At 35.9% G+C, this 15,725-nt stretch overlaps 1 protein-coding gene across 1 annotated transcript in view; it reads right to left on the reverse strand.

Annotated features, from left to right (window-relative positions):
• The window catches only part of Muc16 (mucin 16, cell surface associated), a 203,053-nt gene that overhangs the window by 28,306 nt on the left and 159,022 nt on the right, over positions 1-15,725 (reverse strand). Inside the window, 11 exon segments of the mRNA NM_001428753.1 lie at positions 120-185; positions 1,734-1,769; positions 4,203-4,375; positions 4,505-4,563; positions 4,660-4,775; positions 6,107-6,172; positions 9,349-9,384; positions 10,636-10,808; positions 10,917-10,975; positions 11,062-11,183; positions 12,153-12,218. Of these exon segments, the coding sequence (NP_001415682.1) occupies positions 120-185; positions 1,734-1,769; positions 4,203-4,375; positions 4,505-4,563; positions 4,660-4,775; positions 6,107-6,172; positions 9,349-9,384; positions 10,636-10,808; positions 10,917-10,975; positions 11,062-11,183; positions 12,153-12,218 (972 nt within the window).

A 15,725-nucleotide genomic window follows, 5' to 3' on the forward strand; every position in this document is an offset into this window, starting at 1 on the left:
AATAGTGGACTTGACCCTAGGATTTTCATATCCTAGCTTTTCGCTGTCTTCTGGAAAATAAATAGTGAAGATGTGGAATAAAAATCTCATCTAGCATATGAAAAAGAGCTCTAACATACCCATTGTGGGTTCTCCCTGCACAAATGTTGATGGAGAAGGCAGGATGGTGGTAGGTGACTCTGCAGCTGAGGAAAGATTATCATTAAGATGGATAGAGACCTCACATAATTGAAAAACCTTCCATCAGTGCTCCAGTCATGAAAACCATTTCTGGGTGGATAATACATAAGAATAAAGGAAGAGTGATTGACTGAACTAATGGGGAACAAGTCTGTGAATAAAAGGATAAGCAAATGCACCAGATAAATTGCAAGTGAAAAAATGTAGAAGAGATAAATGAATGAGTAGAAGGATGATAGACAAATGGATAATCCAAACAAATTCATGAATAAAAATAAAGAGTGATGAAAGGGAGATAAAATCCGAAGAATAGGTAAATATATGAACATGATGATAGATGGGAATATGGGTACACACATATGATGTGTGTGTGTGTGTGTGTCTGTCTGTGTGTGTGTGTGTGTGTGTGTGTGTGTGTGTGTCTGTGAGATGGATGAATGGAGAAGACAGGTGGGTGGATATATGGATAGATGGATGGATGGATGGGTGTGTGAGTGGATGAATGGTGATAGAGAATAAGGAAATTTGAAGGGCACAAATACTAAGAAGATAACTGGACATCTGGACATTGTATGTAGGTTGATGGATAGATAGACTGACAGATTTATAGATAAATGGTTAGGCATATGCGTTAGGGGATATATATATATATATATGTATATATATAAAATATATGAGTAATATGAGTAGGTACATAGATGAGGGGATAAGATGATCGATAAGTGAATGGCTGATGGGTGGACAGATATAGAGATGAAGAAAAGACAGAAAGAAATAATTTTAAGTACACATACAGATAGAAAACAGATTTGTAGATAGATGGACAAAGTGACAGTGTATAGATGGGTGGTTATTTTTCCAGCTGGATAACTAGTCAGGTAGATATATCCATGTGTTGGTAGATAGAGAAAGAAAACAAAGAATCAGTTAATAAAAGATAAATAGGCAAATGGATATAAATATTGGTAGATGGATGCAGGAAGTGAAAATGGATTAAAAGAGATAAACAATAGAAGGAAAAACAGAGGGAATCAAAGTAATACATGAACGTGAACAACATGGATAGGAGGATGGACAAGTAGTTTTGTGGATAGATGGATAGATAGATGGAAATATAGCATTTGAGGATGAATGAGTAGATAATAATAATAATAATACAGATAGAGAAATGGACAACTGAAAAAGAGAATGTAATTTTTTTTTTTACCAAAACCACTTAAGTAGACAGCAGAATTTTCAGCTTGATAATGAAACTCCTACTAGGGGACAATCATCTGTATTAGTAGACATAAACTACTGTTTTTACCTGAACTCAGCCCCATAATTTTATAGACTAAGCTTCTATAAACATCTTTCTTCAACTAGTAAGAGTGAAGAAAAATCAGGAATCTTAACAGATGGCCTGAAATTCCAAGAAGAGGCCAAGGAAAGCACATTTTCCACTATTATTTCTTCCTCCACTCAAGAAATTGGCTTATACTTAGGTTAAGTTTCTTTTAGAAATGAAGAGAAATGTATAGACTAGCACCTACATAGGACAAATTGATACATACCTGTATAAAGTTCTTCTGTACTGTGGTCATTATAACCTATAACACAAAAGGCACTCATAAGGGGAGGGAGCAGCACGGTGTCACACACCTTGCCTTGGTACATGTGGGACAAATTTGGATGCTTGTTTATTCATATTATTCAGCATCTAATCCTGTTCTATGATCTGACATAAATGTCATTGTGGAGAATTTATTGCCATTTCAGCCAGATCCAATATTTTCTTACCACCTCTACAGCCCCTTCTTAAAAAGATGCACTTCTGAGATATATTGTTATGCTTCACTCTCCATTTTGCATATACACTTACCCTATCATCTTCCCTTCTACTCTTCCTCTATCTACTCATCTAATTGATGTTTATTGAGTACTTTCTGTATGTTGTTAGTCCATTTCCATTTGAATAATAAAATGCTAAAACAAGTATGGACCTCACTATAGTTTACACTGGGACAAAATGCATATTTAACTTATTTTCCTCAGTGCCAAGCTTAATGTTTGGCTTACATGTTTGGTGCTATCGAGTAAACAACATAATCAAGCATATAAGTCATGTACTTTATGAGGGATAAAACCCTATATTTATCTTGTGATTTCCAAAGCATAGTGACCAGATGAAAACTCAAATCATCAAATCTCAAATTAGAAATAAACTTGTTGGAAACTCACATTTCTGTGTCTTTAGTTCTTATTGTTATAATGAGAGTAATAAAAAAAAAAAGATAAGAAACCAAACACTTTGGATTAGAGGACACAGAGAAATCTGAAACTAAACTGGAAACCCATTCACTGGAGGCTACTAGGGGAAAAAACCTAATTAATTATTTTACCAATTAATTATTGGCATTAGACTGTGTGTATTCCTATACCAAGTGGACAGGTAAGGTATGCTTACTAGTGCAGTTATAACATGACCATTATGGATAACCAACAACTGGCAGAATGATCTTAGCCTTGTTTTAATTCAGGTACTGTATTTAAACCTCCCCCAAATACCTATTATTGGGAAGGTCATAAACACTGTAGAAAACTTCGTTGTCACAAAAACAAAAACAAGAAGAAAAAAAAACCCAAAACCAAGCTTTCCTAAGCTCAGTGGAATATAAGACATGGAATCAAACTCCCATTTTCAGCCTTGATCAAATAAGATTTTCTTTGTATCAAAATGCTTTAAGATATTCTTTGTACTAAGAGATAGTTCAGACCAAAATAATGCAGATTCATTGTGTTGAGAATAACTTAATGTTGAGTAATCAGGCATAAAGAGGACATTTGTACTATTGAATCTAAAGTTCAGGGAAATTTACATGTATAAGAAAGTATATGAATATAATTGCAACCACTCTGTAAATCAGTCTGGAAGTTCCTCAGAGAATTGGACATAGTACTACATGAGGATCTAGCTCTACTACTTCTGTTTATATACCCAAAGGATACTCCAAAATATCACTAGGACACATGCTCCACTATGTTCATAGCAGCCTTATTTATAATATCAAGAAGCTGGAAAGAACCAAGATATCCTTCAACAGAGGAATGGATGCAGAAAATGTCATACATTTATACAATGTAGTACTATTCAACTATTAAAAACAATGACTTCATGAAATTCTTAGGCAAATGGATGGAACTAGAAAACAACATCCTGAGTGAGGTAACCCAGTCACAAAAGAACACACATGGTATGCACTCACTGTTAAGTAGGTATTAGCCCAAAAGCTTGGAATACCCAAGATACAATCCACAGACTGCATAAAGCTCAAGGAGTTGGAATACCAAAGTATGGATGCTTCAGTCCCCCTTAAAAGGGAGAACAAAATATTCACAGGCGGAAATACAGAGACTAAGTGTGATGGACTGAGGGAAAGGTCATCGAGAGATGGCCCCAACTGGGGATCCATCCCATATACTGTCACCAAACCCAAACAATATTTTGGATGCCAAGAAGTGCATGCTAACAGGAACCTAATATAGCTGTTTTCTGAGAAGCTTTGACACAGCATGAGAAATACAGAGTCAGATGCTCTCGACCAACCATTGGACTGAAAACGGGGCCCCCTATGGGGGAGTTAGAAAAAAGACTGAAGGAGCTTAAGGAATTCAATCCCATAGGGAGAACACCAATCAACCTAGGAGACCCCCCCAGAGCTCCCAAACTACCAACCAAAGACTACACATGGCTCTAGCCACGTATGTAGATGAGGATGGCCTTATTGGGCATCAATGAGAGGAGAAGCACTTAAGTGTCAATTTCCCCATTTAGTGGAATGCCAGGGTGGAGAGATGGGAGGGAGTGGTTGAGGGTTGGGGGAACACTTGCATAGAGGCTGGGAGAATGGGGAAGAAATTAGACAATTCCAAAGGGGAAGTTGGGAAAGGGGATAACATTTGAAATTAAGTAAAATATTCAATAAAAAAATTAAAAAAGAATGCCTGAGGATATCTTGTAGCAAACCACAGAGCTTACTCACCATTGATATATAGACTATTCTTTTCCAATGAGTAGTTGCCGAGCTGAGTGATTCCATAAGTTAGATTGTTCATCTCTAAGTACAGCCCTTGGATATCCATCTCAGGATGTGCAGGATCACGGTGGTAGGTACAGATGACATCCACACCGGTGGCTGTTCCATTCTTCTTAGACCTAGGAAGAGAAGGTCTAGAGACTTTAGAAATGTTATAATGTAGATTAGAACTAGAAGGGAGTAAAAGGAATGAAAATGGTAACAATAATCACTGGAAATTCTAGCAAATGGACAGAAAATGAACTCACCTAAGGGAATCCAGTCTGCAACTTGAGTTGAAGGAGTCATTTTGGAACAAGTGACCAAGCTATGGAGAAGGAAGGAAGAGGGGAAGGATAACAGGTTTTGGATAAATGGTAATATGAGATTTGTATCCCCTAGGCTCCTGGGACAACGTTCTCACCAGTTGCTGCACAATGCTCTCAGTTGAGCTGAACATAGCTGAGCCATTGCTCATATTTGATGAATATGGAAGATTGGATATAGTAAAGTTGATTGTAAGGATCTTGAGATGATGCTCTATAATTATGGGAAGAATAAATGTAGGAAGAAATGAGAATTTATATGATACCAGAGTAAACTCCTTTTTTTATCATCTTGTTTTCTCTTCTACTCACACCACATTTTAGAGTGTCCAATCAGGTCAGAACCTCCACAATTTCTTAACTTCATACCACACTGACACCCTTTTCTGAATCTTCTTCACAATAATTCTCTTTTCTACTGCAGCCTATGTCTTATCTTCTTATGACCAGATTATTTTTCCTGCAGAGTTATTGTCTAAAGATATTCTATATATGGAGCACTAGGAGAGGCTTCTGGAATTAAAATTCTCATAGGATGGATTATGGTTCATTACTATCAATAGTTCTATGTGTACTTTCAGTGTCAAGTACAACTTAAAAGATTTTGTACTTGTGACTAATATTGATTGTCAAATAGTCATACTTGGGAAGAAGAACTGTAGAATTTCTTCCATCAGATTGGCCAGTGGGCATATCTATGGTGCATTTTCTTGGTTGCTATTTGATGTAGAAGACCAAATCAACTATAGGCAGCACCATGCCTAGGTATGTAGGCTTGGATTATGCAATAAATACAACCAATATGAGCCTGCCAGCAAGGTAGTAAGCAATCTTCTCCCATGATATACTTTTGGATCTCTCTCTAGGTTTCAGCCCTGAGTTCCTACTTAGTTTTCCTTAAGTACAGACTGTTACATGTCTAATAAATTCAACTTTCACAAGTTGCTTTAGATTAGGTTTATAACAGCAGCAGAATACAAACTAAATCAGTATTCAGGTACTCTTCTACTGACTTTCAGTCTCATTTACTCTTGTATTCTGAATCTACCACTATGATCTTTTAAGTGCTGAGAATGACATATAAAGGTTGTACCGGGAGTTGAGCATTATGTTTCATTTAAATAAAATTTCTCCCTATTTTTTTCATTCACTATATTGTTACTGATCACTGAGCCCTCATATTAAAATCTTTACTTCCAGAAATACATCATGTCTCATTTATTTGCATCACTCCTATTCATCCCAAGAGAATCAGTTTAGGAGGAATTTTCCTAAGAAAGCCTTTCCCTTTCTCCATTATATTATATATCTGTTACCACCGCCACAAACATTGTATTGTAGTGGTCTATTAGTTTCACAAGCCTATTGGTTATATATAGGCAAGTATCTGATTGAATTGTTAGTCTGATCTTTGTGCATATGAAGATGGCCCTGAGACTAGGATCTTCACATCCTGGTTTCCTAGCTCTATCTGAATGTCAGATGGTGGAAATGTGAAACAGGGGCTCTAATCAGAGGTGACCAGGCAGTATGATCCCAAGATACCTGTGGTAGGTTCTGGATGCAAAGATGTAGATGGAGAAGGTTGCAGAGTAGTGGCTGGCTCAGGAGCTGTGAAAAGGATTATCATGGCTGAACATTTCATATTCCACTTATCTTTGATTGTGGGTACTCATTCTGAGAGATTCAGTTAAGGGAGGATTTTTTTTTTCAGAAAGCCTTCCCTTTTCTACATACAACAAAGACTGTCCATAGTGAGAGAAAATTTTGGTTAAAGGCAGAAACACCATTCATAGGTGAACTAAGAACAAGACTGAAGAGTGATTGTGTAGGTGAAAGTGTGAGCAAGTAAATTAATGGAATTAATGCAAATATTGAGATTAGTGCTCACCATAAAGAATGAGTACAGAACATAGTTGGGTTAAGAACATAGAAAACTGGAAGAATAAATAGATGAATGCAAGAAAGTATACATAGAAAGGAAAGTCAACAGAGTTCAAGAAGAATCAAATCAAAGATAATTGGAGAGACAGAAGAAAGGAGAGAATAAATTAAATTATATATCTTTCATTGTATTTATCCATCCATCTACCCATCCATCAATTGTCCTATCCATAGTTTTGTATTTCCTTTGTTTCCTCTGTCTCTGTCTTCTTTATTATATTCATTCACTCATAAACCTTTCATTTATAAACCATATCACTGTCCATCTGTCATTTCATCTCTATTTCTTTTTTCTTTATCCATTTATATGTACATCCTCCTGTCCTTTCATTTGTGACACACCTCTCTATATATCTATACATCAGCTACAACCTATTATCCTCTGTACTTTCAGGTATATGTAAACATATTTCTTATGTCTGCTTGCCTGCACAGCATTCATTTTTTATCTTTATGTATTGTGAGTTCACATACCAATCCATTCATTCAGGTATCCATGTATACAGTGCTTATTTTCTTATCTATATAACTATCCATATAGTCAATACTTTCATCTACCAATTCATATATCTATGCTATAATCTGTCCATTGAAGCATGCACATAAACACACACACACACACACACACACACACACACACACACACACACACACACTTGTTTACCCATCATCAAGTTCATTAAAAATTATGGCACAACTCTAAATAGAGAATTCTCACAAAGTTATCTATAAATGGTGAAGAAACATATTTTCCCCAATTATCAGGGGGAAAAATTAAAACTTCATTAAGCTTTCATCTTACCCCTATCAAAATGACTAAGATCCAAAACAAAACAAAACAAAACAAACAAACAAACAAATAATGAAAGCTGGCATTGGATATGATGCAAGGGTAACAATTATTCTCTTTTAGTGGGAGTGAAACCACTGAAGAAATAAGTGTGGATTTTCCTACAAATACTGAAAATAGATCTATTGTAAGAATCAGTGTATTCTTAGGAATATATTTAAAGGAGACTATATGCTACTCTTGAGGAGCATGCTGCTCTATTCACAATATCTAGAAAATTAAAACCATTTTGATGCTTATCAGCTGATGGATAGATAATAATATATGGTACATTTGTACAATATTATTGATCTGGTAAGTATAATACAATTATCACAATCTCTGAGTTTATATGTGTATCAGTCCTATTATATCTGGAAGACACTACTTCCTAGGAGTCATCTTCAATTGTCCGGACTATACAAGTTCAAACCAGACAAAAATTATAGCACTGAGAAGGGGAAGTGGATATAAAGTTCCACTTCTAAGCAAAAACTATCTTTAACTGATAACTGCTAGAAAGGGGAAATTAATTTTCTCCAGTGGAGTGCACTGTGTATGCTGATTCCTGCCAGAGCAGCATTTATACCTAAAAATAGTTGGACAACACAAAATAGATTCCTTTTTGTTCATTTGTTTTTACTATGGTATAAGATATTTGTTTAATTCTCTTTTGTTTTGAATTGATTTGTCTTATTGTTTGTTTTGATTTACATTTTGAGGGTGATTTCAAGGGAAAGAAAATATAGAGGAAAGAGAGAGGAACATGAATTTGGGTGAGTAGGAAACTGGGGAGGATCTGAGCAAAATTGGAGGAGAAGTAGATATGATAAAAATAAATTACATAAAAGTTTAAATAAAATTTATATAATTAAGAAATGTGGAGGTAAATGGATAGAGCTGGAAATAATAATTTTTAGTGAAATAATTTGGAGCCAGATAGATGAACAGCATATTTTTTCTATTATTTGTGAATGTTAGCTTTGAATTTTTATATTATATATTTTATTTGATAGAATATGATGATATTTAAGGTTGAAAAGGAATAATTGAAAAGGAAGTATTAAACGGAAGAGGAGTTAGTGTAACTAGGTAGAGGGAACATAAAGGGAGGAATATTTAACATTAAGAGTATTCCAAAAAAGCCAGATGGAGCTTTCATATTATAGAAGCTTCCTAAAATATGTTCATATACATATAAAGTATCTAAATGGAGTAATTATATATTGGGATGAAAAATGCCCCAAAAGACACAACATGATGGCAAATCAAAGCCCAGCTCCAGTAGTAGATGATTCTTTTTGTGATTGTTGGCAAATGATGTTTCATATGCTCCCAAATATTACTGGACATTAACAACACTTTTGGTTACTCTATAGAACTTGTTGATTAGACCTGTATTGCTTAAGAGGACTCACATTTGAGTCATAGCACATACAGAAATAAATTTAGTGCTCAGCCAAAAGATTTATCCCTTCTGGCCAGTGTTCAGAGGACTGGAAAGTGTTATGCCTGCTGGTGGAAGAAGAATCACCAATCTTATTCAATTGTTCACTCTGTGAACTACAACAGTGACTAGCCTGGAAAGACATGTCCAGTGATGCAATGGTAACACAAATTCAGTGTATAAGACTTTCAAGAAACTAATACAAATTAGAAAAAAAATAAGAGAGAGTAGGCATTTTTAGTCAAAACATTTAAATAGTCTTTAAATTTTACAGCGTGATAATTTAGCCTCTGATATTGGCACTTTGTTTTAGGAAACACAAATTACACAGTTCCCCTCTAAACTAACCTCCACAATTATGTAGGGTATACCTTTACAAATATAGTTATCCAAGGAAGAAGAGTTGAGAAATTGCAGAAATCTAACATGAGAGCTTCGGTTTCAAGAGACTAGTAGCTTCCCTTGAGACTTTGACCTCCATGAAAAGATTGACTTGTGTTTGGGACAATTTTCCTTTAGAAATGGGAAGAAAAGTATGGACTCAGGTTGGGATAAATTGATACATACTTGTAGGAGATTCTTCTGGATGAGTTTCACTATAGCCTAGAAAATAAAGGACATATAAGAGGAAGGGGGAATCAATGGAAGGGATAGAGGCTACTTTGATCTATATAGTATCACACGATCCTTCTATATATACTGAACATTTGTTCATGTTATAAGACCTGACTTAAGTTATCCAGAAGACTTTTCTGGTATTTCAACTATACCTATCTCTTCCCATATCTTTAACATGCTCCTGACAGGTAGTTATAAAACATAATTTTCATAACTCACTTCCAAAATAATACATATCGATATATGTCATAATTTCCCTTCTCTTCTACCATTACATATTCTTTCAGAAGGCACTTATTGAGTCTTTATTATGTGTAGTATTCCATTTTAATTTGAGGTATACAGTATAGAAAAAAGTAAAAAAATGAAAATGTTTCCCCCAATGCAGTTAGTACAGACAAAAATTACTTTTTCTTTGCATTAGGTATAATGTATGATTTATGCAAATGCTTAATATAAAATAAAAAGAGGATGAAAATTTTACACAAATCACTGCAAGTAAAATAGATTAGATAAAAGAAGCAGTATGGAGTTGATATCCATGGGAGACCTTAATTTTCTGAGATGAAAGTGAAAAGGTATAATGACAAAAGTGAGGTAAGAGGGAGGGAGTGGGAGGAGAGGAAAGAGGGGAAGCTGTGATTGGAATATAAAATAAATAGATAAATTAACTAATATAGAAAAAATGAAGAGCTTCATGCCAATATTTAGAGCAGTGGAAACTCAGTATAAGAACATGTAAGTCCTTTTTCAACTCTGTGCTTTGCTTTTATAAACTTTGGAATAATGTAGATACATAATATCTTCTTGCCCAGTGCATGGCATATTATTGTTAAAATGTCTTGACAATTGACAGGACCTAGAATCATCAAGCAAACTGGCAATTGTTTGGATATATCTGCAAGCAAGATTGTATATCTGGTTATTTAGGGTGCAAAAACCAAGTATAAGTAAACACTTGGTGGGTTTCATGGACACTGGGATATATTACTATATTCAACAAGACATAGAAAGGAAGCTTAGCAAACGCATTTATATTCCTATATTTGATGACTTTGTACAAAATATGGCCTTATATCCCTACCTCCTAACCAGGTTACTAGGTGGGTCTTCTTGAATTCTTGAAGCAAGGTACTAAAAACATTGAGTCAACTGGTCTAGACATTACTATCAAAACTATTGCTAGATATAGAAAATTAAAAGATCCCATGGGGATATGCCATAGACCATACTCACCATTGACCTGTAGACTTTCATTGTCCAGTGTATAGTTGCCTAGCTGAGTGATTCCATATGTAAAATGACTCAGCTCTGTGTACAGTCTCTGGGTGTCAATCCCAGGGTTTGCAGGATCATGAAAGTAGGTGCAGATAGCTTCCACAGCAGTAGCTGTTCCATTTTTCTTAGGCCTAAAATGAGAGGATTATAGACTTTAGAAATAAGAACCAGAATGGGGAAGGAACAAGCATAGGGTTACATTAATAGATTTTTGGAAAATGGACAGGAAGTGGACTCACCTCAGAGAATCCAGTCTGCAACTGGAGTTGAAAGACATATTACGGAGCAAGGGTTCAAGCTGAGGAGGAAAATAAGGGAAATAAAATTTGGATAGAGTGAGTAAATGGGATTGCCAAACAGAAGCCACTGGAATGAGGGTCTCACCAGGTGCTTCAGAACAGTCTCAGTGGAGTTGAACACAGCTGAGTCATTGTTCATATGTGCTGAATATGGAAGATTGGAAATAGTTAAGCTGACTGTTACAGTCTTCAAATGGTGCCCCACAACTAAAAGAGATAAGAAGATGTATTATTAAGGATTTCTGTGGGACCACACTGAAATCCCATCCTGTGTCTCATCACCTAACGATGTACTCCCCCAAGTTACACCATTAATATTTCACCTTCATGTCATACCCATTCACATATCTGAATATTCCTAACATACTTTGGGTATACTTCCTTATCATAATCATATTTTAAATTATCCAAGCTATCTATCACCCTACAAGACACATGAGATGTACTGTCTAAAGGGTATTTTCTATGCTGAACTTTAGAGGAGTGTGCTGGTAAGAAAACATTACTGAGACTATGCCATCACTTCTACAATTCACAGATTTTGTGTAGATTCAGAGTCTGGGTTGAGTGTATTGATTTGTCTTTCAAAGCCCTTTTCAGTCTGGTTTCTTACGACTTTTTGGGGTTAATTATTCATCAATCTGGATCTACCACAAGTATTTATGGAGTTTTGACTACAAATGCAAGGCTGTATTATGCTCTGTATCTATGGGATTGCCATACAGAATCTCTGTATCTATGTATTTATGCTCTGTGAGAGCCAAATTTCAGTCAATTCTCACAATATATTATGCTTTGCTAGGTCAATAAGCCCCCCCATTGTTGGGATAATTTCCAGCAAAACATTATGTTTTAGTTATCTGGATCACTCCTACTCATAATGAGGGATTCACATTATGTTGAAATATGTTTTAAAAAGCTTTATTCTCCTTACCATGTGAGCTGCAGGCCCACATCTATTTCCTCACTGTACTGTAAATGGTCTGGTTATCTTGAAATTCTTGTGGTTGTATGAGGCTCGGCAATTGACTGAATTGCTACTGTAATATTTTTGTCTGTTATGATGGCTATGGCACCAAGGTCTTCATAAACCTATGTGTAGATCTCATATAGATGTTAGGTGTTGGAGGTAAGAGATAAGGGATCATATAAATATATAAATAGGTCTGTTAGTACCTGTGGTGGATTCTGTTTGCACAAATGTTGATGAAGAAGTGAGCAGAGTAGGGGCTGTGTCAGGATCTGTAGAAAGAAATTTCAGGGATGGACAAATCCACATGTAGTTAGAGATGCCAATGCAGCAATAGTCCAAGGTAGATAAAAAACATTGTAGGTAGATAATACACAAATGAAATTAAAATCAAAATGGTTGATGGTAGTGCTAAAAAACCCTTGAGTGAAATTAACTCAGGTAATGAAAGTGGTTGGCTGGAGAAAGGCTGATAATCGAGAACAAATAAATTGGAAGACACTAATGATATTGCTACAAAGATAAGTAGAAAGAAGAATGGATAGATGAAGCATCAACTCATAATTTAAGAAGTGGACAGAAGAAAAGAAGGGTAAAACATGAAATGAGCATGATGAATGGTAGGATGAATTTACAAATGGGTAGTTGAGTTTTAAGGTAAGTATATGAATTAATGGGTATGTGAATAGGTAGGTAGATATTAGTGGATGGGCAGGATAGTAAATAAGTTGATGATTGAATGGTAGATGAATAGACAAATGCATAAGTGATGAATGGATGGATATATGTACATAAGGCTAGGTAGATGCACAAACAAGAGAGAGAGAGAAAAACAGCACACAGAGGAACCCCAGCTCCCAGTTGATCTAACACTCCCAGGAAGAGAAGATCACAAGAAAGGCCATAACATCTATGGCAACACCTGCTCCAACACCCAGAATAACTGAGTCCCCCAGGATCCAAGGATGCAGTACCGTTCTCCAGTCAGGGGCACGGGTCCCTTCCAGTCTGAACCAGTGCCCTTAGCAGAACTTATAAACAGGCACTGCACCCATTCCCACAACAACCAGAGGTAGCCGTACTCCTAGATGCTCTAACAAATACAGGATCAGAGGTGCTCTGAAATGCCTAGGATCTCAGGATCACAGAAGAAGCTCAAATTCCAGGAGATCAGACACAACCAGGATCTTAGGATCACGGGATCCCAGAATCATAGGGTCACATAGACAGCTAGACTCTGAGGAATTCTGACACAACCAGGATCATAGGAGGAACAGGCTGCATCCAGAGACAACTAACACTAGAGATGACCAGATAAAGAAAGGAAAACATAAGAACATAAGCAACAGAAATCAAGGATACTTGACATTATCAGTATCCAGTTCTCCCACTACAGCAAATCCTGGATACCCTGGAACTAAAATTGGAAATAGAAACAATAAAGAAATCATAAAGATAGACAACTTTGGATATAGATAACATAGGAAGGATACCTGGAGACATAGAAGCATTGCCAACAGAGTACAAGAGATAAAAGAGAGACTCTCAGGTGCAGAAGATACCATAGAAAACACTGACAAGACAGTTGAAGAAAATGCAAAATGCAAAAAACTCCTGACCCAAAACATCCAGGAAATGCTGGACCCAATGAGAAGACCAAATGTGAGGATAAGGAGTAAAGAAGAGAACGAAGATTCTCAACTTAAAGGGCCAGTAAAATCTTCAACAAAATTATAGAAGAAAACTTCCCTAACCTGAAGAGATAACTATTAATATACAAGAAGCCTACAGAATTCCAAATAGACTGGATCAGAAAGGAAACTCCTTCTGTCAAATAATAATCAAAACATCAAATGCACAATACAAAGAAAGAATATTAGAAGCAGTAAAGGAAAAATGTCAAGTAGTATATAAAGGCAGAACTATCAGAATTATACCAGACATCTCAACAGAGACTATGAGAACCAGAAGATTCTGGGCAGATGTCATACAGACCCCAGGAAAACACAAATGCCAGCTCAGTTTACTATATTCAGAAAAACTCTCAATTAACATAGATATAGAAACCAAGATATTCCATGACAAAACCAAATTTATACAATATCTTCAAACAAATCCAGCCCTACAAAGATAATAGATGGAAAACTCCAACACATGGAGGGAAGCTACACCCTAGAAAAATCAAGAAGGTAATCTTTTTGCAAGAAGCCCAAAAAAAAAATAGCTACACAAACATAACTCCACCTCTAACAATGAAAATAACAGAAAGAAACAACCACTTTTAATTATTATCTCTTAACATCAATGGACTCAATTCCACAATAAAAAGACATAGACTAACTGACTGGATACATATAGATGACCCAGCATTTTGCTTACAGGAAACTCACCTCAGTGACGAAGGTAGAAACTACCTCAGAGTAAAAGGCTGGAAAACAATTTTCCAAGCAATGGGTTCCAAGAAATAAGCAGGAGTGTCCATTCTAGTAGCAAATAAAATAGACTTCAAAAAAGACAATAAAGATCACTTTGTACTCATCAAAGGAAAAATCTACCAAGATGAGCATTCAATTCTGAACACCTCTGCTCCAAATGCAAGGGCACCCACATTCGTAAAAGAAATTTTACTAAAGATCAAAGCACACATAACACCTCACATAATAATAGTCGGAGATGTCAACAGCCCATTCTCAGCAATAGACAGATCATGGAAACAGAAACTAAACAGAGACACAGAGAAACCATCAGAAGTGGATTTAACAGATATGCATAGAGCATTTCATTCTAAAACAAAAAAATATATACCTTCTTCTCAGCACCTAATGCTACCTTCTCCAAAATTGACCATAAAATTGGTCACCAAACAGGCCTCAGCAGAAACAAGAAGACTGCAATTATCCCATGCATCCTATCAGATCATCATCTAAGTGTTCAATAACAACAAAAACAGAAGCCACATACACATGGAAGCTGAACAATGCTCTACTGAATGATAACTTCGTCGAAGAAGAAATTAAGAAAAAAATTAAAGACTGTTTAGAATTTAATGAAAATGGAGTCACAACAAACCCCAACTTATGGAACACAATGAAAGCAGTGCTAAGTGGAAAACTCATAGCTCTGAGTGCCTCCATAAAGAAACTGGAAAGAGCATACACTAGCACCTTGACAGCACACCTGAAAGCTCTAGAACACAAAGAAGCAAATACAACCAGGAGGAATAGACAGCAGGAAATAAAACTCAAGACTGAAATCAACCAAATAGAAACAAATAAACTGTACAAATAGTCAACAAAACCAGGAGCAGGTTCCTTGAGAAAATCAACAAGATGATAAACCCTTAGGCAGAATAATCAGAGAGCACAGAGACAGTATCCAAATTGAGAAACTCAGAAATGAAAAGTAAGACATAACAACAGAAACTGAAGAAATTTAAAAACTCATCAGATCCTACTACAAAAGCCTACATACTCCACAAAACTAGAAAACCTGAAATTTCTAGATAGATAGAAAACAGGTACAAAAGTTGAATCAGATTCAGATGAATCATATGAAAAGTTCTATAACTCCTAAAGAAAAGAAGCAGTTATTAAAAGTTTGTCAACCAAAAAAAAGTCAAGGACCAGATAGGTTTAATGCAGAATTCTATCAGACTTTCAAGGCAGACCTAATATCAATACTCTTTGAACTATGCCCCAAAATATAAACAGAGGAAACTCTGCCCAATTCATTCTATGAAACCACAATTATGCCTATGCCTGATCCACACAAAGACCCAA

Source organism: Rattus norvegicus, chromosome 8 (genome assembly GCF_021556685.1).
Source record: "Rattus norvegicus strain SHRSP/BbbUtx chromosome 8, alternate assembly SHRSP_T2T, whole genome shotgun sequence".
Classification (NCBI taxonomy): Eukaryota; Metazoa; Chordata; class Mammalia; order Rodentia; family Muridae; genus Rattus; species Rattus norvegicus.